Below are 27,954 nucleotides of genomic sequence, written 5' to 3' on the forward strand. Positions count from 1 at the left end.
TTGGGCCTTGGTTCCACCTCCACCCACCCACCTAGTCTCCCTGGTCTGAACTTCCTAGAAGCTGAGCAGGGCATAAGGGGGCAGGTTTACGAAATCAGAGAAAGGACCTGCTCCTGCCTGACTCAAACAACAAGACCACAAAGAAGGAAACAAAAATGAGAGCAAACTATTTTAAAGAGCAAAGCAACCGGGCAGGTTTCACCATTAACATTCGGCCCAGCTGCCCATCTCCCCAAAGGGGGCCACAGCTCTCTCCATCATCCCACAGATATCTCAGTGAAATGAAAACTCTTATCATTCCCATTTCTCAGATAAGAACACTGAAGCTGCAAGAGGTTCTGTGATTTGCCCAAGTCCACACGGCTAGTAAAAGATGCAGACAAGATTCCTACTCTTGCCCTCGCCCTCTGGTCTCAGAGGCAGCATTATGGCACCACAGGCTCTGCCTGGAAACAAGGACACACAGAGGATCACACACACATGCCCTGTGGTTGCTGGGAACAAAACCCGGAAAACTGCTAGTATGCAGGGATAGGAAGGTCTGATTTCCCAGGGCAGATGCCAGAATGGAAGGCAGCCCAGCAAGGCAGCTGTCGCACCCTCCATGCAGAGTAAGGACGCAGCAGTTGCATTTATTCCTAGAGATGCTAGGGGCCATCCTGGGTCTGTGGGAAGGCTGCCCCAAGGTCCGAAGTGTCTCAGCTTAGCAGATCCGCCAGCAGACCAGTTTCACACATAAAAGCCAGTATCATGGCAGCAGAGAAGCAGAAGCTAGAATTCCCAAAGTTGAGGGCCCAAGCTGGAAGGCTGCACATCTGCGAGGCCACCTCCAGCTCCAGGTCTGGAATCCTGCGGGGTGCAGGGGACTCGGCTCTTAACCCTCAGGATCCTGTGTGCACCGGAGCCACAGGCACCCACCAGAGAGCCATTTCTGCTGTTGACAGTGGAGGGGAGGCTTGGAGTCCCCCAACAGCCAGAGAGAGGGCAGGGGCCACTTCCCGGGGCCTGAACGTGTGGGATCTGCGGGCTCGGGTCGGGCAGGCTTTGCGAGTTGGAAAGGGGTTCCTGTCTCTGCGTTCCGGGCCAGGTGGCCCCGGAGACTCGGGCCAGCAGAGCGGCAGAGCGGGCGCGGCCGGCGTCTCCCGCGGCAGCTGTCGGCCGGAACCGGGCAGGGAGGCGCCGCTGGTGACGGCACCTCATGAAACATTGATGCCCGGCCGCCGCACTGCCATCTCCCGGCACCTGGAGCCCAAGCGGCAGCCCGGACCCCCGTGGCCAAGGGCGAGCCGCTCAGCTGCTCCCGGCCCCCAGGGCGCCCGACCCCCTGTCCCATCGGGGCCCCAGCAGCAGCAGTCTCATACTGGCGGCTTGGAGAGCAGGAGCCCCGGCCGCCAACTGGCTTTCCCGTCCAGCCTCCGTGAGGGGTTGTCTGGCCATGGGCACCACCGGGTGGAACCCAGCTCCCATTAGTCCTGCCCATCTCCCAGGGAGGGCCAGCGGGGCCACATGGACGCGGTCCTCCCTTAGGCAGGGCCGAGCAGGGCCACCGCTGGAGGGTGCGCAGGCGAGGGACGGGGCGAGTGGCCGCAGAAGCGTCTGTGCTCCGCGGCGGGGATCTTCTCTGGGCTCATCAGCCCAGCCCCAGAGGAGGAGAGGTGGGGAGGGGGGACCCTGCAGGCAGGGCAGAGGTCGGGCTTTGCCCCTCCCCAGTAACTGCGCCCCCCAACACACACACAGAAATTTCTGGGGTGGGTCTTCAAACCTCCTGGGCTGCCAAAACGTGCGCTGCGGACGCTCCCTGCCAAAATGCAGGAGCAGCTTCCTCCCGCAGGCTGAGCAGAAAAGGGGAAAGGTCGAATCTTAAAACCCCCGGCTTGACCGGCCGCAGGCAGGACCTGGGGAAACTCCGACCAGACCCCAACTAAACCGAGGTCGGGCTGGGCCCCCGGCGTGCCAGGTGGGAAACTGAGCTCAGCGAGGAGCGGGGCGCCGAGGCCGGGACCCCCTTCCGCGCGCGGGCGCAGTCCCGGGGCGCGTTCCCCGGCCTCGGACCCCGGCGGCGACCCGCGCCGACCTCCGCCTGCGCCCCGAGGGAGGCCCGGACCCCCAGCCCGCAGGACCGCGCGCCGCCCCTCCCCGCTGGTCCCGGCGAGCGCCTCGCTTCCCCTCCCCCCTTCCCGCCTCCCCGGCCCGTGTCCCCGCCTTCCCCGCGGGCGACGGGCGGCGGCGGCGGCGGCGGGAGGAGCGGGCCGAGCCGAGGCAGCCCGGACCTTGCGCGGTGCGATGTAGCGAACCAGCGGGGACCGGAGCTGCGCGCACAGCCGGAGACGCAGCTGGATCCGGGGCCCCCGCCGGAGTCGAAGCCCCCGCGGGAGCCGGTGGCGAGCGAGCCCGGAGCCGACGAGCCGCGCAGGCAGCGCAGCGCGCGTGGGTAAGAGTCGTTGGGCTGGGGGCGCTGGTCGCCGCGGGGTCGGGGCGCACGCGGGGAGGCGGTGGCGGATTCCGCACGGTGCGCTGCGGGCGCTCGTGGGGCGCGGCGGGGGCGCGGCAGCGAGCGCACCGCGCGCAAGGCCGGGCGCCATCGAGGCAGCGCGAGGAGCTGGTCCCTGCGCCCAGCGCACCGCCCCAGCCGCCGTCGCCCAGCGAGCGCTGCCTCACCTACTCGGTGTCCCACCCCGCGCCTCGGCCTCGGGGACCCCGGGGACCCCGGGGGCGCGGGCCCCAGCCCGGCGCGGGGCACGGCCCGGGCCGCCCTTCGCAGCCCCCCGGGGAGGCGCAGGCCTCCGGGGACCTCCAGGAGAAGGCGCTGGCGGGAGGGCCGCCCGCCGCCTCCCGCCGCGCCGCGGGACGGGGCCCCCGCACGAGCCCAGGCGCTGGCCCCTCTGCACGCCCGGGGACTTCAGCCGCGGCTTCGCGTCAAGAGGGTATTTTTTTCCTAAACGATACCGCTTCATTCGTTGGTTCGTTGGTTCCTTCGGGCAGCCACGCCGCAGAAAAGCCACAGACGTCGGCCGGAGCCCCGGCCCTCTTCGCCGAGGACCCCGCCGCCCCGCCGCCGAGCTCCGAGGCCCCCCAGCCCACGGCGGCCTGCCCTCGCCCGCGAGGGTCGGGCTTTGCCTTACCCAGACAGAAACCCCAAATGCTCTTCGCAAACATCCAATAAAGACATTCCCGCGGCTTCTCCGGGGTACGGTTGCTGACGCGGGGCTCCCGAGCACACAGCCGCTTCTCTAGAACCGGGTCTTGGAAGTCTGAGATTGACCAGCCTCCTAAACCGGAGCCGCCTCGGCGGTGGTCAAGCGCGGGCCCTGGGGCCAGGATCGCAGAAATGGGAACCCCGGGCTGGAATCCTGGTTCCAAGGTTTTCTGATTTAGGAATCCCTTGAATCTAAAAATATTTGAGCACGCTTTTCTGAGAAACTAAGGCTTGCGTATTCTATTGGCATCCCAGTGGCCTCTGACAGCCATCGGGCCGGAGGAAGGCAATCCCAGGTTGCTGTCCACTTGGCCAAAGACCGCAGGTCTAGGGTACTGGCTAAAGCTACAGGCAGCAGAGGCAGCGGGCGAGGGGGACCTGGCGGCTCCCTCCCCTATCCTCATACTGCTTGAGCTCTTCATCTCTGCTCGAAAAGGAAAAGAGGTGGATGGGGGCATGGAGACCAGGCTGCCAGGACTCTAGGGTGCAGAGGCAGCATTTGTTGCTTATCCAGCCAGGCTCAGAGTGCCCTTCTCTCAGGAAAGCAGCTCCTGGGAAGAGGAGGCTGTGGTAACAGCATAAGCTGTAAGTTCCCCACCAGCCTCTGCCACTTGCCCAGGCTTCTCTGCCCCTCCGCTCAGCCATTCTCAGGAACCAGAGAATGACCAGTGAGTGGACGCGGGTGAGCCATGAGGCCAGCCCTGCCAGCTGCTGACAGAGTTCTAAGTTCCATGCTCCCGCGGGCACCGCGTTCAGCCATCCTGCCTGAGTGCATCCCAGGTCTCCACACCAGGAGAGGCTGGGGGAACCCCAGAGAACAGGAAGGCTCGGGCTAGGGACTTTGGAAGCCTAGAGAATCCGGAGAGATGGTTCCTAGCCCCTACCTGAGCACCCCTTTCCCCCCTCACCCAGTAATTGCTTGTATTCAAAGAAACAAGAGCTTTTATTGGAGGGGGGGAGTAGACCAGACTGAAGGAGGTAGGTGGTCCCAGATGCACTCCCAAAACTGGGTTTTCTAGTTTGAACTTCTCCACGGCCTAAGAGGCTTAGGGTTGGAATGTCCCAGAGAGTCATGGATGGCCTCGAGGGCAAGCCACAGCACATTCCTTCCTTTTCCTAAAATCCCTTGATTCTAGTGCAAAGATTAGGGCAGGGTACCCCCCGAAAGGTGGGTGGAAGGATGTCTTCCAGGAAGATCCTCCAACCACTCTTCCCAAGTAAAATTGCTAAACCATTCTTGGGTACAGAATCTGTTTTGAGTGAGCCTGGCCTCAGGAAAGGTCCCTATGGTGACTACTTCAAGCCCCACAACAGGCCAGGCTCCTCTGCTCAACCCAGCTAGGACTCTAAGCCTCCAAATTTCCTGAAAGTCATAGAATCATTGCTAGCTCTGCGTGGCCTGGAGGGATGGGGAATAGGGCACATGGTTCCATCTCCAGTAAGCCCCCTTCCCTCCTCTCCTCCTATCCTCATCGCCAAGTGAGCTGGTAGGAACTGCTGAGTCCCAGGTCAGACATGGAAACGGGGGCACATGGCAGGCCAAGCCTTGCCCAAGGTCACACAGCAAAGCTGGGAGAACAATGAACCCCTGCTTTTATTTCTGAAAGGGAGCTCCCTCCTGTCCTGTGTGTGTGACCTATGTCTGTGAGTCTGCATGAAGCCCCTTCCCTGCCTGGGATAGTGCCTAGCAGAGGGTGAGGCTGAGGAAGAGGACAAAGTGCCCAGGGCCCTTCTCCAGCCAGCACTCTAGCAGGCCAGGGCGTCCTCTCCGTCAATCCCTTCCTCACCCCTTGCTCATTCAGCACTGCCTGAGCCCAGCAGAACAGACTGCCCTGGGCTGTCCCTACTAGTCTCAGTCGCTCTGTGGGGCTCCGGGCCCGGGGACACGGAGCTTCACCCACAGTAGTCTAAGGGCCTTTCCATATCCACACAGCAGGCATCAAGATTTCCAAATAGAGGGACCATTGCAACTGCCTAGAACACTGCCAGAGGCTCGGGTCCAGAGGAGCACACAGCAGGTGCTCAATAACTGCATGAAATGCATCAACAGTGAGAGAGGCAAACCCCTCAGAGGGAACAGGTAGAGAGCTGCAGAGTCACGAACAGTCTCCATCTGTGGAAGATCTGACTCTTACACCCCGTGGACAGCGAAAGGCTGGGACTCAGCCTCCGAACGCCCATAGGCACACCATTGATTCCATGTCCCCACCCAGGAGGGTACTGTGCTTCCCACACTGGCCTGACACTTGGCAGGCTTAGGACGTGCCCTCCTGCACCCTACCAGCCCGATTTTGCGCTGAGCAGTGTTCTGGAACCCAGAGGACAGCTGTGTGTGCACTTATGTGACTACACCCAGCACCCCATGGGTGGGTGTAGTGAATACGGGTGCATCTGTGTATGCAGCACACCTATGTGGGTAGGTACTACATATGTGTCTATGCATGCTCCTGGGTCCTGTCTGTGCCCAGGCAGGCTGGGTCACACACACTGTCCTTGAAAAGAGTTACCTGCTACAGCAAGAGACTCAGCCAAGAAATATGGTAAAAGATGAGGTTGAGGGCAAATGCTGGGCAACCCTACTTCCCATGTCCCCCTCCTGCCACCCTCCCCCCAACACACATCTAAGATTACCTTCATGGAGGGGGGGGTGTCTCCACGCAGAGAAATTCCCCTCTGGGAGGAAAGGGCTGGAGTCGCTGAGCCTCCCTAACCCAAACCCCTGAGATACATCCTCTGGCCTCAGACCCGGACCCTGACCCTACAGTCAGAGGCACCCAGAGGGAGTGTGCCACCCCTAAGGAGCTCTGCTTTCTCCCAGGACCCAGAGCTGGGGGGGTCTCAGGCTAACGAGGAGGGGTGAGAGGCAGGCCTGTTGCCACCCTGCACACCCTCCCCCACATCCACACCGAGTAACTCAGCCTGAGGCTCTGGATCTCCTGATGAACCAGGGTGAGGGCTAGAAGGCAGTACCTGAAGAACACCCCAGATCCTCACCCCCAAGCAGAGACACTCCCTCAGCCCCTGGAAGAGATGGGGATGCACTGGGCCCTGTGGTGAGGCGCTGCACCTGGAGAGTAGAGCAGTGCTTCTCCTCCGGGTTACTGTCCTGCCCAGCGCTACTCCTATCTGGGGGAGTTGGTCAGCAATTGAGGGGCAGAGGGCAGCCTGGGGTCTAGCTGTGGCCAGAGGCACGGGTCAGGGTCGCACCCTACCACCCTAGCTGCCGTCTATTTATTCAAGACTCTGAGGTCTCGGGGCTGGTTAACAATTGTTCGGCAAAATCCTTCAACAAACTTCACTGTCATAGGAGGACTCCGGAAGGGGATCAATTCTCAGAGGTGGGGAGGGGCCCGGCGGTGTCTGCCCCCCAGGAGGCCTCGGCGGTGCTGCCGCTCAGCTACTGCTGTATGAGAGAGAGAAGCTCAAAGGCGGTAGGCTTCCTGGACTGCGGACTCCGGGCTGGGAAACTGCAGGCACCTGGCCTGCTCGGGAGGCCAGGTGCCTGCAGCTCTGGAAAGCCCAGAGGAGGCCCCAGATCGCTACAAACCTGCCCTGAAGGGGGCAGAAGCCAACCCCCTGGCTGCCAAGGCCGGGGCCTGGCTGATTCCGCTGGACTGGTGCAAAACAAGGGAAGAGAGCCCTGCAGAAGAGGCTGTGGGGCCTGGCGGGGCTCTCGGGGTCTCCTGCTGCACTCGCCAGAGGCCTGGAGCCAACAGAAACGTTTCGTCTGATTAGAAGCCATCAGTTCAATCCCAATCCCGGAAAATTGACTGCGGTGCAGAGGGGGAGGCCAGAGAAGCAGCCTTGGACGACAGGGTCCAAGCTAATTAGGAGGCAGCATCCGGGGGCCCATTAGAACGCAGGCTGCTGTCACTCAGCCGGGCTCAGGTCCCGGGAGAAGAGGCCGAGGAAGGAGGGGCCAGCGGCCCCTCGACGGGGACGCCGCCGGGAGCTGCCGGACCGGGCCCGGGCTCTGCCCCCGCCCTGGCGCTGGCTCGGAGGCGCCCGCTCCGTGCGATCCTGCCCCGGGAACGTTCTCTCGTCCTGGGCTGTTCTCGCCGGGGGCTGAGGACTTGGGGCGGCCCAGACAGGAGTTGATTCTGCGCAAAACAAGTCATCTGGGGCTGGAGGTGGGCACGAGCCGCGCGGGACTTGGAGACCAGATGCGTTTCTTTTGTGCGGCCGAGGGAGAAGTCGGTGTGTCAACGGGGAAGGAGGGAGCGGCGCGGCGAGGCCGCGGGGGGTGGGGGGAGGGGGCGGGGAGGCGGCGGGAAGGTGGCTGCGGCGGGGGAGGGGGAGGGGAGGGGAGGGGAGGGGAGGGGAGGGGAGGGGAGGGGAGGGGAGGGCACGGCCCGGGGAGGGCGGGCGGCTCGGGGCCGGATTCCGCCCGCGCTCCCTCGCTCGCCGGCTCCCTCCCTCCCCAGCCCCCTCCCACCCGGGCCCACCCCACCCACCACCCCTGGCGCAGGGACTGCTGGAACCTGGCGGTGCGCGCTGTCGCTTTAAGACAGCCTCTGCCGGCGCCGTACGGAGCCTTAGAAACCGGCCCCGGATCGGGAGCCGGAGCCGGGGCCGGGCGGGCGGCAGAGGCCCGAGCGGCGGGAGCGCAGCGCGGAGCGCGAAGCCGGGGCCCGGGCGCGAGAAACCGCTGCCGCCGCCGCCCGCCCGGCCCCGCAGCCCCGGGCGGTCCATGGGGCGGGCGCGGCGTCGCTGCGGGCCCGGGCAGCCCTGGGGGGCAGCCGCTTAGGCGCTGTGCTCTTGTCCCCGCAGGTCGCAGCCAGGGCGGCCGGGCGCGCCCGGCCCCGGCCCCGGCCCCGGCCCCGGCCCCGGCCCCGGCCCCGGCCGCGCCCGCCGCGGTCCCCGCCTCCATGGACGCCTTCAAGGGGGGCATGAGCCTGGAGCGGCTGCCGGAGGGGCTCCGGCCGCCGCCGCCGCCGCACGACATGGGGCCGGCCTTCCACCTGGCGCGCGCCGCCGACCCCCGCGAGCCGCTCGAGAACTCCGCCAGCGAGTCGTCCGACACGGAGCTGCCAGGTAAGCGCGGAGCGGGGCGCGGAGCGGGGCGCGGGGCTGGCGCGGAGCGGGGGCGGGGCTGGCGCGGAGCGGGGCTGGCGCGGAGCGGGGCTGGCGCGGAGCGGGGCTGGCGCGGAGCGGGGCCTGGCGCCCGCGCCGCACGCTCGGCTCCCCGGGCCCCGCGGGCTCCGGGACCTGCTCTTTTCCCGTCCTCCGTCGCACGGGAACGCGGAGATCTGCGCGCTGGGTGACACGGAATGCCGTGCTCTGCGCCCAGACACCGGCACGTGCGGGCACCGACCACGGGAGGGTCGGCCCGACAGCCGCCTTGATCGGGAGCAGACGGGACGGGAAGAAAAAAAGTGCGGTTTGCGCGGCGAGGGCCCAGGGGGCGGCTCAGACCGCGGGACGGTGGATGGAGAGAGGAGCGGGCGGCGGGCGAGAGACGCTGCCCAGGGAGACGGGGTCGCACCCCCGGCAGGCGGGGCCGACGGACGGAGAGGGAGAAATCCGAGAGAAGGGGCGGCGGGAAAAGTCAGAGAAGACCGCGGGGAAGCGGGACCACCGCGAGTAAAAAAAAGAGGGCAGCGAGGTGCGGCTCCGCCGGCGGGCAGGACCCCTCGTGGACCGGGCGGGCCCCACTTGCGCCGCGGGACCCGGGAGCCAGGGCCCCGGCTCGGCTGGGGCGCGTCTCCCTCCGCGCCGCCGTTTTGCCCCCGAACTCGGGCTTATCCCCCGCGAGCGGGCGGCGAGCGGGGCCGGCGGGTGGGCGGTGCGGGCGGCGGCGCGGCTGATCCTGGGTCTCCCGCTCGGGTCCCGCGCTCTCCGTCCCGCCCGGCGCCCTGCTCCCCGGGTCGTGGGCGCCTCCGCTGTGCTTTTTTCCTAATCCACCGCTGAGTGTTTCTCTACGCGTTTTTAATCTCTATTTGTTTCTGTTTTGCATCTCTAAGTGACTTTCTCTGAGAGGTTCTGTTTGCTTGGCTAAAAAAAAAAAAAGCAATCCACGCTGGACTGTACTTTTGTTTTCAAAAGTTGGAAGCGTGGCCTTTGGTTGGTTTTTACTTTTTAAAATCTGGAGAAATATACAGCGAGCGATTGCTTTTTAAAACCAAATCCGTGAGGATATATTACATTTTTTTAACTGTGTTTTTCGATATAGAAAGAATCACTACGCGAGGCATATTTCTCTGGAATTTAAAACATCCACATGCAGCATTATTCTTGGAGATTTTTAAAAGTCAATCCAAAATGGCGCGTTTCTCCGGGATTTTTTTTTTCAAAATCCATTTGCAGCAGTGTTAGTTTGGTAATTTATCTAACTATAGTGTTGTATTTCCCTGCGACTTAAAGACTGTCCCTAGAAGGGCATTATTAGGAAGCGGTTAAAAAAAAAATCTATCCACAACAGTACATTAAGTTTTGTTTTTTTTTTTTTAATCCGGGAGAAATAAATGCCCGCGTCTGCCTGGAGTTTATACCGGTACAGCACTGTATTTAGTTAGGGGTCTGTTTGCACTGAGGTTTCTGGCTTCTTAATTTGCATTTGCTCTGTGTTCCTACCTGCCTATTTTTAATAGTTTGTGAGCCTTTCCATGGTGTTGGGATAGAATTGAGTTTATCTGGGCTTCTGTATTTTGTTTTTAATTTTTTTTGTTTGTTTCAAAGTGTCTATGACTGAATGTGTTTTGTGTACCCTGAGAGAGCGAGAGCCTAGAGCCCCGGGTCACCTAGACAGAGTGTGTGGGTCTGGGCTGCCGCCTGAGGGGTTTTCTGGGCCTCTGGACTTGAGGCCTGGAGCTAAGGCTGAGAGCACGGCTGTGTTGTGCCTGCCCAATGTGGCTCCCACACAGCCCTGGGGAGAAGAAAGTAGAGGGGCTGCAGGTTACCGCCTGGCTCCTGCTCCACGGACCCACTGGCTTCAGGCTAGCCAGATTTGATATTAGTTCAGAAGAGCAGAGACACCCCCAGATTTAAATGTCTAAAAGCCCTCAAAATTTCATACATTTGCGGGCGACATAGGCAGTAGGGCTGGAGCCTGAGCCGAGCTGCAAGGGCCGGCCCTGCCCAGTGGGGAACCTAGGCCCGAGCCTCGGGTTCCCTGGCGCGCTTCGGGGCCGCCGACCAAAGGTGACTAGTGAGGATCAGGCACCCGACAGGCTCTTTCCAGCGGGAACAATTCTAGGGCTCCTGGCGGGAGGAAGGGCCGCCAGCGCTGATGGCTGGCGCTTCGGTGGAGCCGGGACGGGGTGCAAAAGGGCATAAACCCAAGGTGACTAGGGCCTGTCCTGCCCGATTCAGAGAAGGAGCGCGGCGGGGAAGTCAAGGGGCCGGAGGACAGCGGTGCGGGAGGCGCAGGCTGCGGTGGCGCGGAGGACCCCGCCAAGAAAAAGAAGCAACGGCGGCAACGCACGCACTTCACAAGCCAGCAGTTGCAAGAGCTGGAGGCCACGTTCCAGAGGAACCGCTACCCCGACATGAGCATGCGGGAGGAGATCGCTGTGTGGACCAACCTCACCGAGCCGCGCGTGAGGGTGAGCCCAGCGTGCGCGCCCAAGGGGACCCGTGCGGACCGCTCCTGGCCGGCTCTGCCGCAGCCCTCCAAAAGCGTTAGACCCGCGCTCAGACTTTGTCTCCGTCCCACCACTCTCCACCGGAGAGGAGGATTCAGCTTTAGGCCCGGGTGTTCCGGCGGCTCCTGCTGTGCCCTTTGGTGGTTAGAGCCTTCGGCGGCTGTCGCCTGGCCTATCCTAGTGACCCTCAGGCTCTACTGCAGCCTCACCCCAAGATCTGTGGCCCCAGGGGAATTTCCCCTGCCCTGCAGGGCCCAGACCCCATGCGGATGTTACCACCCTAGACTGCACGGAGGATTCCCCGCCAAGGGGGCCCTCGGAGCTGCGGGCCGCCTTCCCCCAAAAACGAAAGGGAAAGGCAGGTCTTGCCTGGCAACCTGGCAGAGGCCTGAAGGGTACCTAGGCTTGCAGGTCTCAGAACCTCCTGGGGCAGTGGTCCCAATCATAGCCTGCTTCTGCAGAAGCTCAGCACAGTCCCCACCTGACTGGTCTCCAGCCAGTCAGCCAGTGAGTAGCTGGACCCTTTCCCTGTTGCCCTTTCCTCTAGGGCTGGGGTCAGGTGAAGGAGGAGCAGCTCTGGTGGAAGAGTGACCCTCAGGTCCAGTCCCTTTGGAGATGTAAGATCTCTGACCCGTGACCAGACTGCACCCTCCCTCTCCTTGCTCTTTTTGGTTTCCAGTAAAAGCAAGAGAATAGAGGTTCTCTTGCCAGAGCCACAAGAGTATCATTTCTTCTCTGAGTGCGCAAATATTTAATCAGATAACTGGGAGGACGTCCCAAGCCTGCCCAAAGTGCTACCTGGCCTACTGACTCCCTGCTATAACCCCAGTTCTTGCCCCCCTCCCATCAGGCTGGCCAGCCCAGTGGGACACGAGTGAAGACAGCACTCAGTAATCCTGTACTCACTAATCCTGCCCGGGTTTATGGTGGTAGGGGTGGTGTGGGGGTGGAATCAGGCAATGTCAGTGCGGGGAGGATTGGCAAACGCTGAGATGCAGGGGTCCGGCAGGCTAGCTCAGGAAACTCAGCCCAGTGCTGGAGGAGGGCCACGGAAGATAGAGGGCACACAGAATGAGAATGGGAGGATGGGCAGGGACCAGGAGTGGGCAAAGAACAGGTTCTTACTAAATTTTGTGGGAGAAAGCGGAGGGGGGATTAGAGAGAAACTACTAAGAACTGAAAGGAAATTAAATATTTGCAGAGAAACGTATTTGGCATATATGGAGGCGGCAGGAAAGAAATTAAATAAGGGAGGGTGAAAGGATCAAATATTTGAGAAAAATAAAGAATTACCTATTTAAGAGAAACGGTGACGGTCAGATATTTGGAAAGACAGGGAAAACTAAATATTTGGGGAAGAATCAAAAGGATCAAAAGTGAGGGATAACGGAGAAAGGGGACTGGAGGGAAAAGAAAGCAGTTCAGATAGCGGGGTGGACCAAAAGAAAATAAACATCTGGGGCAAAAGTGAGAATATCAAAGATTCCCAATTAAGATGGATACAGACTATTCGAGGAATGAAAAGGTAGATGAAGAATGAAAGGAGTCAGGAGAGCCTGTGTTTCAGGGAAGAAAAATACCTTTTGTATTAGAGGGAGAAGAAGAAGAATGGAAATATTCAGGAGATCGACCGGGATCCCTTTAGGGGAGAAGGCCGGAGAAGGAAGAAAGCAAACGAATATTTGCTAAAATAAAAGAGGATCGATCCGTATTAGGAGAAGACATAAGATTTAACTCGGGGGAGAGGACATAGGTCAGAAAAGGGGACAGACGAAAACTTTTCTGGGCACCTGGGTACAGGAAAGGAACCCTTAACAGGAGCGCAGCGGCAGGGGCGGAAATCACGAAGAAAAGAGACGAAATTCGGAGAGAAGGCAGCGGCGGCGGAGGGCTCCGGGTGGAGGGGGTGGAGGGGTGGGGGTGGGGGGTGGAGGGACCTTCCCGCCCTCGGCAGCCCTGACCTTTCTCCTGCACCCTCCCCCCAGGTCTGGTTCAAGAACCGGCGAGCCAAGTGGCGGAAGCGGGAGCGCAACCAGCAGCTGGACCTGTGCAAGGGCGGCTACGTGCCGCAGTTCAGCGGCCTGGTGCAGCCCTACGAGGACGTGTACGCCGCCGGCTACTCCTACAACAACTGGGCCGCCAAGAGCTTGGCGCCGGCGCCGCTCTCCACCAAGAGCTTCACCTTCTTCAACTCCATGAGCCCGCTGTCGTCGCAGTCCATGTTCTCGGCGCCCAGCTCCATCTCCTCCATGACCATGCCGTCGAGCATGGGCCCGGGCGCCGTGCCCGGCATGCCCAACTCGGGCCTCAACAACATCAACAACCTCACCGGCTCCTCGCTCAACTCGGCCATGTCGCCGGGCGCCTGCCCCTACGGCACGCCCGCCTCGCCCTACAGCGTCTACCGGGACACGTGCAACTCGAGCCTGGCCAGCCTGCGGCTCAAGTCCAAGCAGCACTCGTCGTTCGGCTACGGCGGCCTGCAGGGCCCGGCCTCGGGCCTCAACGCGTGCCAGTACAACAGCTGACCGCCCCGCCAGGCCCCGCGGGCTCCGCGGCCGGCTCGGCGCCCGGGCGGGGCGGGGCGGCGCGGAGGACCTGCAGCCGCGCGCGCGCCCCGCGCCCCCCGCGCCCGCGCCGCCCTCTCCTCCCCACCTCCCCACCTCCGGGCTGGTTGTGTGTTTGCTTTTCCGGACCCCACTCTGCCCTCCCAAACGGGACGAAACAAAAAGACGTCGGAGAAAAGTGCTGCGGAAAAAAAAAACAAAAAACAAAAAACAAAAAAAAACAACAAAAAAAAACGGATGAGTTGCAATTTCCCTCGGGATGGCGCGGGTGGCGTGCGTGTTCGCTCCCTCGGGCCCGGCGGGCGGTTGCGCGGAGGGGACGCGGCGCGGGAGGCCGGCGGTCCGGGGAGGACGCCCTGGCAGCCCGCGTCCCCGCCGCGCTGGCCCCCGAGCGCGCGGCCGCGCCTGCGAACTGGACGTGCGGAGCCCGCGCAGGCCGGCCCCGCCCCGGCGGAACCGGGGCGCCCCCTCCAAGCTGGGCCCGGCCGAGCGCACCTTAGCTCGATTCGGATCCGAGTTGGAGCGGGCGCTGGGTCGGGGAGGCGGTGCGCGGCCCGGGTCGGGGACTCGCTGTGGAGGGCACGCGCGGCCACGGCGCGCCGCCCGGAGCCCTCGGCAGCCCGAGCACCGGAGTCCGGTTGAGGCTTACGGAGCCCCAGCCGGCGGCGCGGAGGAGGTGGCGGGCGAATGGGGCGGGCTCGGCTCCGAGCGCCCCCCGCCCCGCCGCAGGCCCGGACCCTCCGCTCCGCTCTCGGGCTAGGAGGCGGCCGCCTCGGCCGGGCGCAGAGCCCCCTCCTCACCGCCCGCCGTGCAAGAGTCGAGCCGGGAGAGCCCGGGGCGCGGCCGGGACACCCCCTCCCCACCGCGCCGCGCCCACTTTGCACACCCTGCTCTCCGGCCCGCGCCCCTGTTTACAGCGTCCCTGTGTATGTCGGACTGACTGTATAGAATTATAAATCTGTCTATATCGACTTGTCCATGTACGTCTATTAAAACCATAGTACAAGCGTGCTAACCACTGCCGAGCCCCGACTGCTTCGTTGAACTGAGGAGGGAGGCGGGTAGAAAGGGAATGCGCCACCGCGGCCCGTGGGTAGGGGAGAGGAGCCCTGCGGCCGCCGCCTCCTGGTGGAGTCCGAGGTGCTCTCTCTAACCACTGCAACTCCTGCCCTGCTCAGCCAGCCTCCGCCAGGGCCCTGCTCCGAGCTCCCTCTGCCCGCCGGCTCAGGCCGATGCACCGCTCAGCCCTAGCCAGCACCCCCACGGACACTGCAGACTTTCTTCCCCAGCTGTGTTGGCGGACCCCGAAGCCCTCAGGGTGCTTTGTGGCCCTTGACCGCCCAGACAGTGCCGTGAGGGCCGCTGAGAGCTCCTTTAAGTCCTGAGGTTGCGTTTTCCCCTGTGGGCCCTGCCCTAGCTGTTCCAGGAGGACGGAGTGTCCAGGATCCCCCAGTGTCTAGTCAGGGCCTCCCTCAGCCTTTTCTCGTAGAAATCCCACTCTGGGGCCTCCAGAGCAACCCTGTGCTGGAGAAAGTGATCATTGCACAGAATTAACGTCTCACTTCCCTTCCACCCCAACTTAGCGGAAGGAGGCTGATGGTGCTTCCACCCTCCCCAGGCTTTGGAAACTACTGAACAAGACCAGCTTTTAAACTGCCTGTAAAATTCTGCTTCCCTTAAGTAAGTCACTTCCAATGGCAAAACAAAATGTTTGCAGCTGCAGCGGGGGAGGAAGGAGGGGTTGGTATTCGGCTGCAGAATCACCTTGTGACTGGGATTGGCACTGCCCTGGAGCTGGACCCAGGCTAGCCCTAGTCGGAAATAGGGCACAACCATAGGCTTAATCATGAGCTAATAGCTGGAGGGGCCCTGTGCCCACGTTCTCAAACCAGGTCAACACTGCCTCTGAGGTCAGGAGTGTTGTCCCTATTATATACATGATGGAACTGAGACTTCACCATGCTTTGCAACAGGGCCAAAGTCACAGGGAGTCAACCATCTTTAGATTCCAAAGCATCTTTCCACGGTCTTCCCACATTTAGATGAGTGAGGAAGCGTCCTTCCTGGAGAACGACCCAACCTAATGCTGTAGGACTGACTTATAGTGTAGGGTCTGAGGCAGGCCAGAGGAGGGAGGAGGGAAGGCTGGGGCAGGGGGCTGGAGCCAGACCACCCCTCCCCCAACAGCTCCAGTCCAGAGCTCCGACCCCTTACTCTCTGGAAACATAAACACAATCACATCTGGACTCAGAGTGCCTCCCCCAGCGTCACACATCTGCTAAGGCCAGGGGGGCCCTGGTCTCAGTGGAGGGCAAAAGGCAGGAGAGACCTAGGAGATGGGACCCGAGGAAAAACAGAGACAGAGAGGCCTCTCCTAAAAGTCAGGCCCAGCCTCAGGTGACTGTGGCCAATAAGGGGCTCTGGTGGAGTCTCCAGAGTGGCTTTGGGGCCACAAACCAGACAGCTGCAGATATGGGTGGCAGGGGAACAAGCAGTCCCAGAATGACCCCATCACCCACCAAGGGCAGTGTGAGACCCTATCTTGGGCTCCACCCAGCTCTTCTGACCCAGCTCTTCTGGGGCTGCAGATAGCAGTATCCAGCACTTCCCAGCTGTACCTGCTACAGGATCATCTCCGAAGGAAGCCTGAGGAATATATGGGGCTCTGAAAGCCCAGTCCTCAAAAAAAAAAAAAAAAAAAAAAAAAAAAAAAAAAGGCAAAAAGTTCTGGTCCTCATCTACCTGAGGAAAATTGGGAAGGGGGTGTCATTCATTCACGCAACATTTACTGTCTTCCTGCCCTTGGTGCTCAGGATCGAGTGCTGGAAAACAGTCCCTGCTCTCATGGACAAGTAAACAAACACGTGTATAATTACAAACTGGGCTGAGTGCTTTTGAAGAAAAAGAACAGGGGAAAGGAGTGGTCTGCCTGGAACAGGGTGTTCAAGCTGTTCCGCAGAGGCGGGGCTCTGTCTCTGTCTTGAGCGCTATCATCTCTGGAGCCAGTTCAGGGTCCAGGGCCCAGTGCTGAGTATATCCTCCTTGTGGGTCAACACTTTTACCTGCACAATGACACGAGGAGGAAGAGTTCCACCATCGCCTTTCCCTGATGAGGCCAGGTCACTTGCTGGAGGTCCCCAGCGGGAAGTGATAGAGTGGGTTCCAGCCCAGGCAGTGCCCACTCTGCCTCCTGCACTGGGCTGCCGCCTGCCATGCACCATGGGCAACATGGCAGGAAGGGAGAGGAATGTGACCTTGAAGGGATCATGACTTCCACTGGCCACACATGATGAACCCCAGGAAGGAGAAAAGCAGATCTGGTCCTTGCTTGGTGCTGAGCACCCCAAAGGGCTGCCGCAGGTTTCGAGTTGTGAATTGGAAACAGGTGGGTCAGAGGCTGGTGCCCAGCACTTTTCTGCAGGCACAGTGGGGTATCGAGGCAAAGTGCACAACCACCAGAGTGCCCAGTCATTGAGAGAAACCCAGGTACCTCCCCTAGCTTTATGGCCCCAGCCAGGCTGTAGGCCTCCCTCGGTGCCATGGCATCCCTTCGTACAGCTGCCAGAATCATCTAGAAGGGCAGGGAAGTCACAGCCGGAAGATCCGCCCGGGAGGAGGCACTGCCCAGCGAATCTAGGCCCTGGAGGTGGCTTGTGTCGTCCTCTAGCTCCACATGCCCGAGCCTGCTGCTGCCCTGGGAGAATGCAGCAGACACCAGCAGGGTGCCTGTCCCAGTCCCTGGGAGCCAATGGGGGAGACGACAGTAAGGGTGGCTCATGCCCACCAACCTCCCCATCTTCTGGGCCAGTTACTTGGCCCTGGTATCCCTAGGAAGCTTTGCTGTGGTCTTTGGGAGCAAGGGTCTGAGTCCCGGCTCCCCCTCTGAGTCGCCTTGGACAAGAGACAATGTCTCTGAGCCTGTTTCCTCTTCCATAAAAGGGAATAAAAATCACTTCACATAGTTGTTTAAAGGATTGAGGGAGATAACACATAAGACACTCGTTGTGGGGCTGGCATATGGTTATTACTGGTAGTGGTGGCAGTGTTATTAGAGCAACACATCTTGCCTCTCCCCCTGAGGGCCCAGTTCCCCACTTTCCACACTAACAGGGCTTCTCTAAGTGTCTCAACAGGGAAAATGTCATATGGAGCCCCACTCCGTTTTTCCCTCCAGCTTTGCTTGGTGTCGTGGATGTGAACCACAAATGCCTTTCCCACCACATCCTACCCAGGGACCCATCCTGGCCTTGGACCCTCAGGAACCCAGCCCATTGTCCCCTAGCCAGGGACTGGAAGGCCTGGAGGAACAGGGCCCAATCCCTGCTGTCCACTGGGCCTGAGGAGAGGCACACAGGCAGTCAGGACTCTTGAGAGATGAGCCAGGGGAGCAGAGGGGGCCTTCAGCCCAGAATTCTCCACTAAGGGGTCCCTGCAACATGGGACAGAGAGGCCTGGATGCTTCATTTGTGCTCTATCGTCTTACTGAGAGCTAACATCAGGCCCTGAGTCCAGGCCCCACGAAGCACTAGATAACAATTACAGGCTCACTCCTCAGGGGAGGGAGGGGCTCCTTCTCCTCACAGGGAGAGACACTGAGGCTCAGAGAGAAGCAACAGCTCGCCTGTGATGCCACACTGAATGAGACACAGGTGGGACCCACAATCCAGCCCTCTGATCCAGGTCCACAGTCCCCTCCACTGCACTGTACACTCTCTTGACATTTGTACTGGGCAGCAGGGGATCAGGGGAAGGGTAAACAGTTATAATCCATTTCAATTCCTAATAAAAAGCTGGGCTCAGGTGTGTTCTGGGAGAGAAAGAAAGGCACCAGGCCCCCAGCATTTGCCTCCACTAAGCTCACTTGGCTCTGGAGGGAGGGCAACAGAGGGCACAGGTGACAGGGAGCCTGAGACAGCCCTGGGATGAGGGCAGCAGAACGGTGTGGGCAGGTGAGGGCACAAGGAAACTCTCTGGCTGGCAAAGGCTGGAGTATCAACCATCAAATCCAAACTCCTGTCTCCTTCAGTACTACAAACCTCTCATTCCCTAGATGCATGCTTCCAGTTGGCCTTCCTCAGGAAGCCCTACCAGGCTTCCACCCAGCCCTTGCTGGCCTGCCTCCTTGCCCCCTCACCACAAAACCCCACTCCTCACACTCCTGTGTAGCTGGTGTTGCCCAGAGCAGGTATCTACCTACTGTGTTGCTATAGGAACTTCAAGAGACTCAGCCACCAGAGCCCAGCCAGGCTGGTGGGGGGTGGGGGTGCTGTGACCTGGGGCAGAGGAACAGGTCAAAAGCGATTGGGGTGGGGGAGCTGGCTCTGGCTGTCTCCATCATGTGGCCACATCTCACTCTGCACTAGCCCCTGCTGTGCACCATACATATTTTCTCTCTCTTTTTTTTTAAAAAAGATTTTATTTCTTTGAGAGAGAGAGAGAACGAGAGGGAGGGAGGGGCAGAGGGAGAGAGAGAAGCAAACTCCCCACTGAGCAGAGAGCCCGATGGATGCAGGGCTCAATCCCAAGACCCTGAGCGGAAAGTAGCTGCTTAACTGACTGAGCCACCAGGCGCTCCTATTTCTCTTATGTCTCATTTTATAGATGAGGACGCTGAGGCTCAGGCACGTCATGTAACCTGTCCAAGGGCACACAGCTTTCAGAGACGCAGGTCCCAGCCTGACCACAGAACCAATATCCCTGTCTAGTGTGGACACAGCCTCCCAGAGGCAGGGCACTGGCAGCTAGGCGGGGAGGCTGCAGTCATGGAGAGTCAGCACGCAGAGGCGGACAGGTGTGCACAACGGCACCTGGAGAAGTGTCTGCACCCAGTCACACTGGATAAACACCTGCTGAATAAAGGAACTGAGGGCCTGCCTTCCCTTCCCCCTCACTCCACAAAACGTATCTCAGCCCTTTCTCCCTCCCCCTGCTCCTTCCTAGCCTCTCTCTTGCTTCTTTCCTTCCTCCACACACACTTACTCCTTGCTCTCAGCACAGGCAGCTCTGGGCACTGCTTTTAAAGGTGAATCAACAGGGGCACCTGGGTGGTGCAGCTGGTTAAGCATCTGAATCTTGGTTGCAGCTCAGGTCCCGATCTTGGTGCCCTCAGATGGAGCCCCGCATCGAGCCCTGCAAGGGGCTCTGCACTCAGCATGCTGTCTGCTTGGGATTTTCTCTTTCCCTCTCTCTGACCCTCCTCCTGCTTTCTCTCTCTCTCTCAAATAAATAAACCTTTTTTTTAAAAAAAAAAAAAAGTGAATCGACAAAAAACAAACCACCCAATTCAAAAATGGGCAAAGGATTTGAATGGACATCTCCCCAAAGAAGACAGACACATGGCCAATAAACACATGAAAAGATGCTCAGCATCACTACTCATTAGGTAAATGCAAATCAAAACCACAGTGAGATACTGCCACACATCCATTAGGAATAAAACAAAATATCAAGTGTTGGCAAGAATGTAGAAAAACTGGAACTCTTATGCACCCACGGTAGGAACATAAATGGTACAGGTGCCCTAGAAAACAGTATGGAGATTCCTCAAAAAATTAGACATAGAATTATCATATGATCTAGCGATTCTACTTCTGGGTATTTACCCAAAAGAAACAAAAGCAAAAACTAAAAAAAAAAAAAAAAAAAAAAACTTGTACACCCACGCTCACTGAAGCATTATTCACAGTCCCAAAACGTGGGAGCCACCCAACCTGTCCATCAGATGATGAATAAACAAAATGGGGTCTATGCATACAATGGAATACTATTAAGCCTTAAGACAAGATATTCTGACACCTGCTACAACATGGACGAACCCTGAAAACATTATCCTAAAGTGAAATAAGCCAGACACAAAAGGACAACTACTGTGATTCTGCTTATCTGAGATACCTGGAGAAGGCAAATTTATGCAGACAGAAAATAGGAAGACGGTGACCAGGGAGGTGGAATGGTCATGGCTTAATGGGTACAGAGCTTCATTTTGGGATAATGAAGTGTTCTGCAGATGGATAGTGGTGATGGTTGCACAACAGTGTGAATGTAGTTAACGCCACTGAACAATATACTTTTAAAAGGTTAAAACAGAGGGACGCCTAGGTGGCCTCAGTCAGTTAAACGTCTGCCTTCAGCTCAGGTTGTGATCCTGGAGTCCTGGGATCAAGTCCCGCATCAGGCTCCCTGAGTGGAGCCTGCTTCTCCCTCTGCCTGTGTCTCTGCCTCTCTCAGTGTGTCTCTCATGAATAAATAAATAAAATCTTAAAACAAAAGAAAGAAAGCTAAACAAGACAGGCTATAAAACAGTATATAAGCACCTATCGTTTTTGCTCTTATATATGTAGAGGGAAATTCCTGGATGTGCAGAAAATGTTAACACTAGCCACTTTGAGGTGGTGGGAAATGAGGGATTTTTTTTTTCATTTGTCCTTTCCAAGCATCTTGCACTAAGCATGTGTTACTTTTGTAATGTGACATGAAACAATGAAGATTACTTTAAAAATACAAAGACCTGTGATCTGCAGGACAGGGAGTGACATGCCCATGGGTCCCTGTCCTCACTCCAATGGGGTCAGTCATCACTGGCCTGGAATGACATGTCAATCCTCAGGATTCAGCCTCATTTGGGGGCCAGTGTGAGAAGTATCAGGTAAACCTTTGCTGTCAGATTTTTACAGAAATGAAATTTTTGCTTTCAAATACATTCTTCTTTAAATGGAGGCCAAATTAATAGGTGCCAAGAGGAATGTTTGGAGAGAATAATAATTTGTAACTCTCTCTCTCTTTTTTTTGGGGGGGGCTAAGCAAAAGAGGGGGGTCAGGGTTTTAAAATGGCTATTGTAGTCAGGGAGTCCATCCTTGTCCCATGTGTCCCTTGTGCCCCCCTTGGTCCCCCACCACAGGTTCTCCAACTCAGCAACCTCTGTGCACTCCTACCTTGACTGCACACACACACACACGCACACATATGCACACAGGGTGTGCCTGCCAGCCAGCATGATCATGGAATCTTTATTAAAGAGGTCCAAATTACCAAGGTTTTACTACACTACTAAAAATAGTCATGCTTACTTAGCCTGCTTAATAAGCACACCATTTCTAATTTTTCTGCCTGAGTAAACTGAAACATCATTCCAGAAATACATTTTTACTGAAACAAGAAGGCTTGTTTTTTTCTTCTCTGTTCATACATTTTCCCCCCTTTCCCCTTCTCCCTCCTCTCCACCTCTCTCAGCTCCCTCAGCTCCCTGCCCCCTCCTCATTTTTAAATTTCAAAACAGAAAGGGGGAGAGTAACAGTAATTTGGACTTGGCTTTCACACAAAATGGGCCAATTTTTTTTAAGTGTTGGTAATTTGTCCTGAAAATGGATATAGGGAGTGGGGCGGGGGAAGCTTTGAAGAATGGGGTTTTACGAGAGGAAAATGAGGCCTGAGTGTGCGGGAATGTGTGCTGCACCTTCCCCTCGTGCCTGGGACAGTGCGGGCACGTGTAGTAACCACAGCTAATAGCACCATTATTGCTATTATCACATTATATTATTATGATCCATCAGAATCAGACAAAGCATATTAACCCATTTAATTGAACCAAGGGCTTAACGTCCCAGTGACTTCACGGAAAGTGCTTGGCAAACTCTCCAAGACACTGTAGCCACAAAGCAGCCGGCCACTTTGCTGCTTGCCAGGCTGTGGCAGGGCCCAGTGAGGGTTTCCCCAAACTGTTCCCGCCTGTGGCCTATCTGGGAACCTTCCAGGACACACTGTGATGGATGCTTATCCCCACCCTTACTCCAGCCTTTTCATGCACATACCTCTCTGTCCCGGCGGATAAACGCAATCTAATAAAGGATAGATTTACATGAAACACCCCCCCACACACACACACACACATACACACAGTGCAGCCCAGGACCCCTCCTCCATCCCCAAAGCTGCCACTCCTTTGGAGTCACCAAGGCATACACCATCCATGGTGAACGCCTAGCTTCTCCAGAGCTTCATGCCGACACTTCCAAAGCTGCTTGACTCTCCCACAGTCCGGACCCCAGGGTGGGGCTGCTGAGGTCACCCCTGGCCACCCCCACCCCAGGGCCACAGAGACTCGCCCAGCCCAACAAGAGAAGGATACTAGCAGACCTGCAGCTGGTCCGGGTGCCTGGGGGAGGCCTGGGCACCCCGACTTCCAGCCCCTGGACTGGGCTTTTCTCCTCTCTGGGGCCTGGCCTTCCCTTCAATGGACCCTGAGTGTCCCCCTCTGTCAAACAGGCTCTGGGCCTGCCTGCTTGCCTCGTGGGCTTTGATGTCAGGGTTTGAAGAGACCCTGGATGTAACCAGTATGGAAGGTTCTGGGGTAGGCTCTCTCCTCTCACTGACCACCTATGGTTGGAGACTCTCCACCAGCTCGGTCTCCCGCCCCTCCACCCTGTCCTCCACCATGGTGGCCCTGCCAGCCAGCCCTAAAGGAAGCAGCCTGCTTTATTTCACTGGGGATGACAACACCCATGAGGCCTTAGGAGGGCTACTGCAACACCCCAGATCCTCCACTGGGTCAGGAGCTATCACCTGAGTGACATGGCATCGCCTTTCCACCCTGATGTCCATGTCCACTGGGCCTGGGGTGGCCGGGCACAGGATGGCCCTTCCTCTGCCTCAGCTCAGCTGACGTCCAGGGAGTGTGAGGGCCCAACACAAGCACATCACAGAGATTGAGAGTATGGGCTCTGGAGTGAGACAGGTTCAAGTCTCAGCACCGCCACTCTAGTGCCACATCCGCCTCTCCAAGCCCCCTCTCCTCACCTGCAAAATGGGGAGAGTGATGAAAAGGCAGAGTGTTTGTTTGGCATCATGCCTGTGACACCAGCTTCAGCTCGCTCCTAGTTCTGTACTGCCCACTCCTCCTCTATCCCCCAGGACTCGAAAGCTGGCATAACTCAGGCAATCCATCACTGGCATCCAGGTGTTAGGGCAAGACTCCCAGGCCACCGCCCCCACCCACTGGGACTGAGAGAAGAAGTATCTGTGGGTCTGAGTTGAAGGTCAGGTACAAAAGGCCAACGGTGAGAGCAATCTGGGAGGGCTTCCTGTGAGAGAGAGCCTGGCCCTGAGCCTCAAAGGACAAATAGGACTGGAGTGCAGGAGTGGAGGAGTACAGACTGAGTCCTGGCAAAGGGAGCATGGGAGGTTTGGGGAGAGGAAGGGGGAGAGAGAGTGGGGAAGTCCTACGTGCCAAGCGAGGGGAGTGAGGCCTCTCCTGGGTGGCAGGAATCCAATCTGGCCAGGTTACTGCCCTGCTTCCACGTTGCCAAGCTGAACACTCAAGTTCCTCAGGATCTGGCTCCAAACTACTTCCCCAGTCCCACAACACCACCACCCCCACACCCCATATACTGTGGTCACATTTGCTAAGCCCTCTATAGCTCTACCATCATTCCTTCATGCATGGGGTTCCTTCTGCATGGAATGCCCTTCTACATGTCACAGGTGTGGGTACATGCGCACACCCTCCCCACCCAGTTTAACATTTCGTTCAAGATGAAAATTGTGTGATTTTCCCTGATTATAGCATACATATTCATTTTTAAGATTCTTAAAGTTCTGGGGCACCTAGGTGGCTCAGTCAGTTGAGCATCTACCTTCGGCTCAGGTCATGATTTCGGGGTCCTGGGATCGAGCCCCACGTCATGCTGAGCAGGGAGTCTGCTTTTCCCTCTCCCTCTGCCTCTGCCCCTCCCCTGGCTCACATGCTCTTTTGCTCTCTCTCTCTCCCAAATAATAAATAAAATATATTTTTAAAGGATTTTATTTATTTATTCATGATAGACAGAGAGAGGCAGAGACACAGGCAGAAGAAGAAGCAGGCTCCATATAGGGAGCCCGATGTGGGACTCAATCCCAGGACCCCAGGATCACACCCTGGGCCAAAGGCAAGCACCAAACTGCTGAGCCACCCAGGGATCCCCTAAATAAAATATTTTTAATTTTTTTTTAAAGTTCAGAACAGTGTGAGGACAAACTAAACCACCATGAACAATGTCCTCCCAGATATCCCTCTATCTACATATGTGTGTAGGTACAAATACATCATATATGTGCACACACTGTTACATACAGGATGTCCTGTCATGCGTTACTCAAGAAGCCACTTTTTTCACTCAGTATGAGATCAAGAACATCTATTCTTATAAAAAAAAAATCACTATTTTTAAGAGCCACATATACAGATTCATAAGAACTTAACCAGCATCCTCACCAGTGGGCATTTAAGTAACTTCCTATTTTCCTTTCTTTTTTTTTTTTTAAGGTTTTATTTATTTATTCATGAGAGACACAGAGAGAGGCAGAGACATAGGCAGAAAGAGAAGCAGGCTCCCCGCAGGGAACTTGATGAGGAACTTGATCCCAGGATCACCCCTGGAGCCAAAGGCAGAATCTCAACCACTGAACCACCCAGGCACCCCAACTTCTTTTCTTCCACTGTCTCTCTATTATAACAGGCCACAGTAACATCCTTATCCATGCATCTCTGTGCACTAGTCATTTGGCACCTTGGGGTAATTTCAAGAGCAGAACTGTTGAGCCATGGGAACACGCACATAAAATCCAACCTGCGTTGCCTTAGGAGAAAGCCACACCTATGGGCATGGCCAGAAGTGGACAAGGGGGCTCATTCTCCATATACTGGCCAATGCTAGGTTTTGTGTATTATCTTTGCCACCTGGAAGAGAACAAATATTGCATTGCCACTTTGTATATGTGGTTTTATTTCTCCTTTTCAAAACAAAATACAGATGGTGTCATGTATGTACAGTTCTGTGACTGGCTTTTCCCACCTGCCAACTTTCATTCCTTTTCTGCACACTCATTCAAGGGTCATGGGCAAAGCCACCTACTCGAGCCAAGAGACTCACAAAGTGCCCCCTTTGGGTGCCGACAGCTTCTACCCTTGCTCATGAATTATCTGTGGGTGCAGGGGCAGGCAGAGAGCCAGAAAAAAACAGACCTCAAGGTCACCACCCAAGGCCAACCTTCTGGGTACAGAAACGGCTGGGGCTGCTCTACAAAGCACTGACAAGGCTGGCTCATCCCACCCGCCAAGTTCACTCCTGCTCGGCACATCCCCTCTGCTGGCCAAGCCTCCGTGTGGGCAGACTTCACTGAAACCCAGGGAACGGTGACTTCTAAGCCAAACCCTCTGCTGTCCAGGCTGTAATTTCCTGATTAGGCGCAATAGTCACAACCCTTTCATGCACACCGACTGCTTCTTGCCTTCCTCTCCAACTCTGAGGCTCCCAGGGCCAGGGGACACTGGGCCAGCAAACTTCAGAATTGGGCCCTGCTCTGAAGGCAATCATGGCTTGAATCTTAAAATTCAAAAAATAGCTTTGAAAAGAAAGATCAAGGCACTGTGAGGCTGTAGAGCAGAGGGTATGTGTGTAGCCTGCATTTTGCCCTTTAATGACAATCCTGGCCAAGTGATGGTCCCTGTGAGTGCCTGCTTACCCACTTATAAAATGGAGCTAACAGTTCCTTAGAAGATTGGTGCACAGCTTCATAGGAGAAGGGCACACGCGCCAGACTTGCATGGCTGTGAATCCTGGTTATTCCTCTGTAGTTGTACAGACTTGGGGCAGGGAGTGGTTTCCATCACCTTTCTGAACCTCAGTTTTACCAGTTTAATGGGAATAACAAAAATACCTAAGTGTTGCAACAAGTCTCAAATCATGTATGTGAAAGTATCTTGTAAACACAAATGCCGAAAAAACAGAATAGAAGGCGTTGTTTCCACTGTCAACAAAGAGAATGGGCTATACCTTCAGAGCCTGGGCCTGAAGCCTGATTGGATGCCTCCTCCTCTGGAGGCCTTTTTATGAAGAGGACTTTTTATCCCAAACTACCAATCTAGGTAGGCATCAAGGTCCTGCTGGGGAAGGAGGGAGTCAAGGGCTATATGTGCTGAACTGTGGGGCAATGGGGTGCCTCTGTTGTGAGAACATCATTGTCCCGTCACTGGTTTACAGAGGCTAGGGTCAGTCCAGTTTCCCAAGGGTTCTAGAATGGACTCTTCATATCTCTTTGGCTTCTTCCACACTTTGTTTTCAGACTTTGGTTTCACTTTGCAAAAATCCAGCCACATGTGGTACCACCACCCCCAGGGCCACTTCACCTAGAGGCTTCTGAGCCCAGCTGGGGATTCAGGCAGTGGTTTGCAAAGCCCTCTTTAACATTTCCCAATTTTAGCTTGAGAGGTCTCTATTAGACAGAATGATCTTTTGGCCAAATATAATCCAGATTCCACATGGTCAAATCTATTCAGGGGGTTCCATTTGTAAAGGGCACAGTTAGCAACCAAAAATCATCCTAGAATGATCCCAAGCATGAGCTGCCTCTCTCAGAGGACATCAGTGAGGATCCAGTTCCCACCCCCTCCAAGGACACCTGTCATGTCCATTTCTCCCCTTTGCAAGCCTCACACTCCAGCTGGGTCAGAACCTCTGCTTAAAAGTCTCTGACTCTTGGTCCTCGACTTTTGCTTTCTTCTTCCCTCCCTGTCCCAGTTCCTGTTGGTGTAGATCCACTGTATCTGACTGGTCTCTTCACCTGCTCTCTGTTCACCCTTTACCCTGATTCTCCATCACGGAGAAGAGACCTAGAAAGCACCAATTAAGAAAGCATTCAAGCTCAACAATTCTCTTCCCTTCCCTGTCTAGTCCTGGCTCTCCCCCAACCCCCCAGCACTTTGTCACCTAGAGTCTATAGTAAAGTCACAGACAGAACTCAACAACGGTGAGGGGTGGGGCTGACCGGGTAGCAGAACGTGGGGAAGAGCGGGGCAGTCACATGTGGATAAATCTGTCTCGGTCACATGGCGTCCCCTTTCTCATCATTTCCCAAGCCCTTGGACTAGAACTAGCAGTCATCGCTCTCCCTTCTGGGTAGCCTACTTAGAAATTCAGAGCCATCCTCTCTCTTGAGAGCCTGTGAACCAAGCGAACAGGCCTAGACAACCTGGGGCCAGGCACAGACACCAAAGCAGGGAGAGAGACCACTGAGAGTGGAGTGTGACTGGGTAAAGGGCCTTTTAAATTAGGAGGGGTCCTATCTCATCCACATTTGAAGAAAACACAAGGTGTGCAGTTTCTAGCATCTACATAAGATTTCTAGGGGCTGTTGGAATAAATAGAAGAGAGTTTATATTCTCACTCACTGCCCGGATCTCCATAATATAGGGACTGCTTCCTGCTGTGGAATCAACAAGCAGTTAAAAAAAAAAAAAAAATCCGGCCACCTTCCAAACACCTCCTGCCTTGGATTCCAGATCCTTCCCACAGGAGCTAGGGGAGGGCCTGAGTGTGACCAAAAGACTCAAGCCCCAGGTCCCCAGCATCCCAAGGCAGCTACCAAACCGCCAGGCTGGCAGAATGCAGATGAACGAGCCATCTGGGGACAGCTCTGCTGGTTCCGAAGGCTGGGGGTTGGTGAGGAGGGTCCTGCTTTCCACTGCCAGGCCTGGGCAGGCAGAGCACTTCTGCCCCAAGCAAATCGATTGAAAGTCGTGGCCAAGCCTGTTTGAATTGGTGAGGACCCAAGTGGGAATTCCAATCTGCCAGTGTT

General features: G+C 57.0%; 1 protein-coding gene across 2 annotated transcripts; it reads left to right on the plus strand.

Annotated features, from left to right (window-relative positions):
* Positions 1-2,244: 2,244 nt before the first annotated feature.
* PITX1 (paired like homeodomain 1) lies at positions 2,245-13,519 on the plus strand. 2 transcript variants are annotated; one of them, XM_041760424.1, is made up of 4 exons: positions 2,245-2,431; positions 7,967-8,230; positions 10,508-10,740; positions 12,765-13,519. In XM_041760424.1, exons 2-4 carry the CDS (start codon positions 8,065-8,067, stop codon positions 13,305-13,307), a joined length of 942 nt encoding a protein of 313 aa, XP_041616358.1. In that variant the 5' UTR covers positions 2,245-2,431; positions 7,967-8,064; the 3' UTR covers positions 13,308-13,519. The 2 variants fall into 2 exon arrangements, with proteins under 2 accessions (XP_041616358.1, XP_041616357.1); XM_041760423.1 differs by lacking the exon at positions 2,245-2,431 and having other exon boundaries at positions 7,666-8,230.
* The last annotated feature ends 14,435 nt before the right edge of the window (positions 13,520-27,954 follow it).

The sequence above is a fragment of the Vulpes lagopus genome, chromosome 7 (assembly GCF_018345385.1).
Source record: "Vulpes lagopus strain Blue_001 chromosome 7, ASM1834538v1, whole genome shotgun sequence".
Taxonomy (NCBI): Eukaryota; Metazoa; Chordata; class Mammalia; order Carnivora; family Canidae; genus Vulpes; species Vulpes lagopus.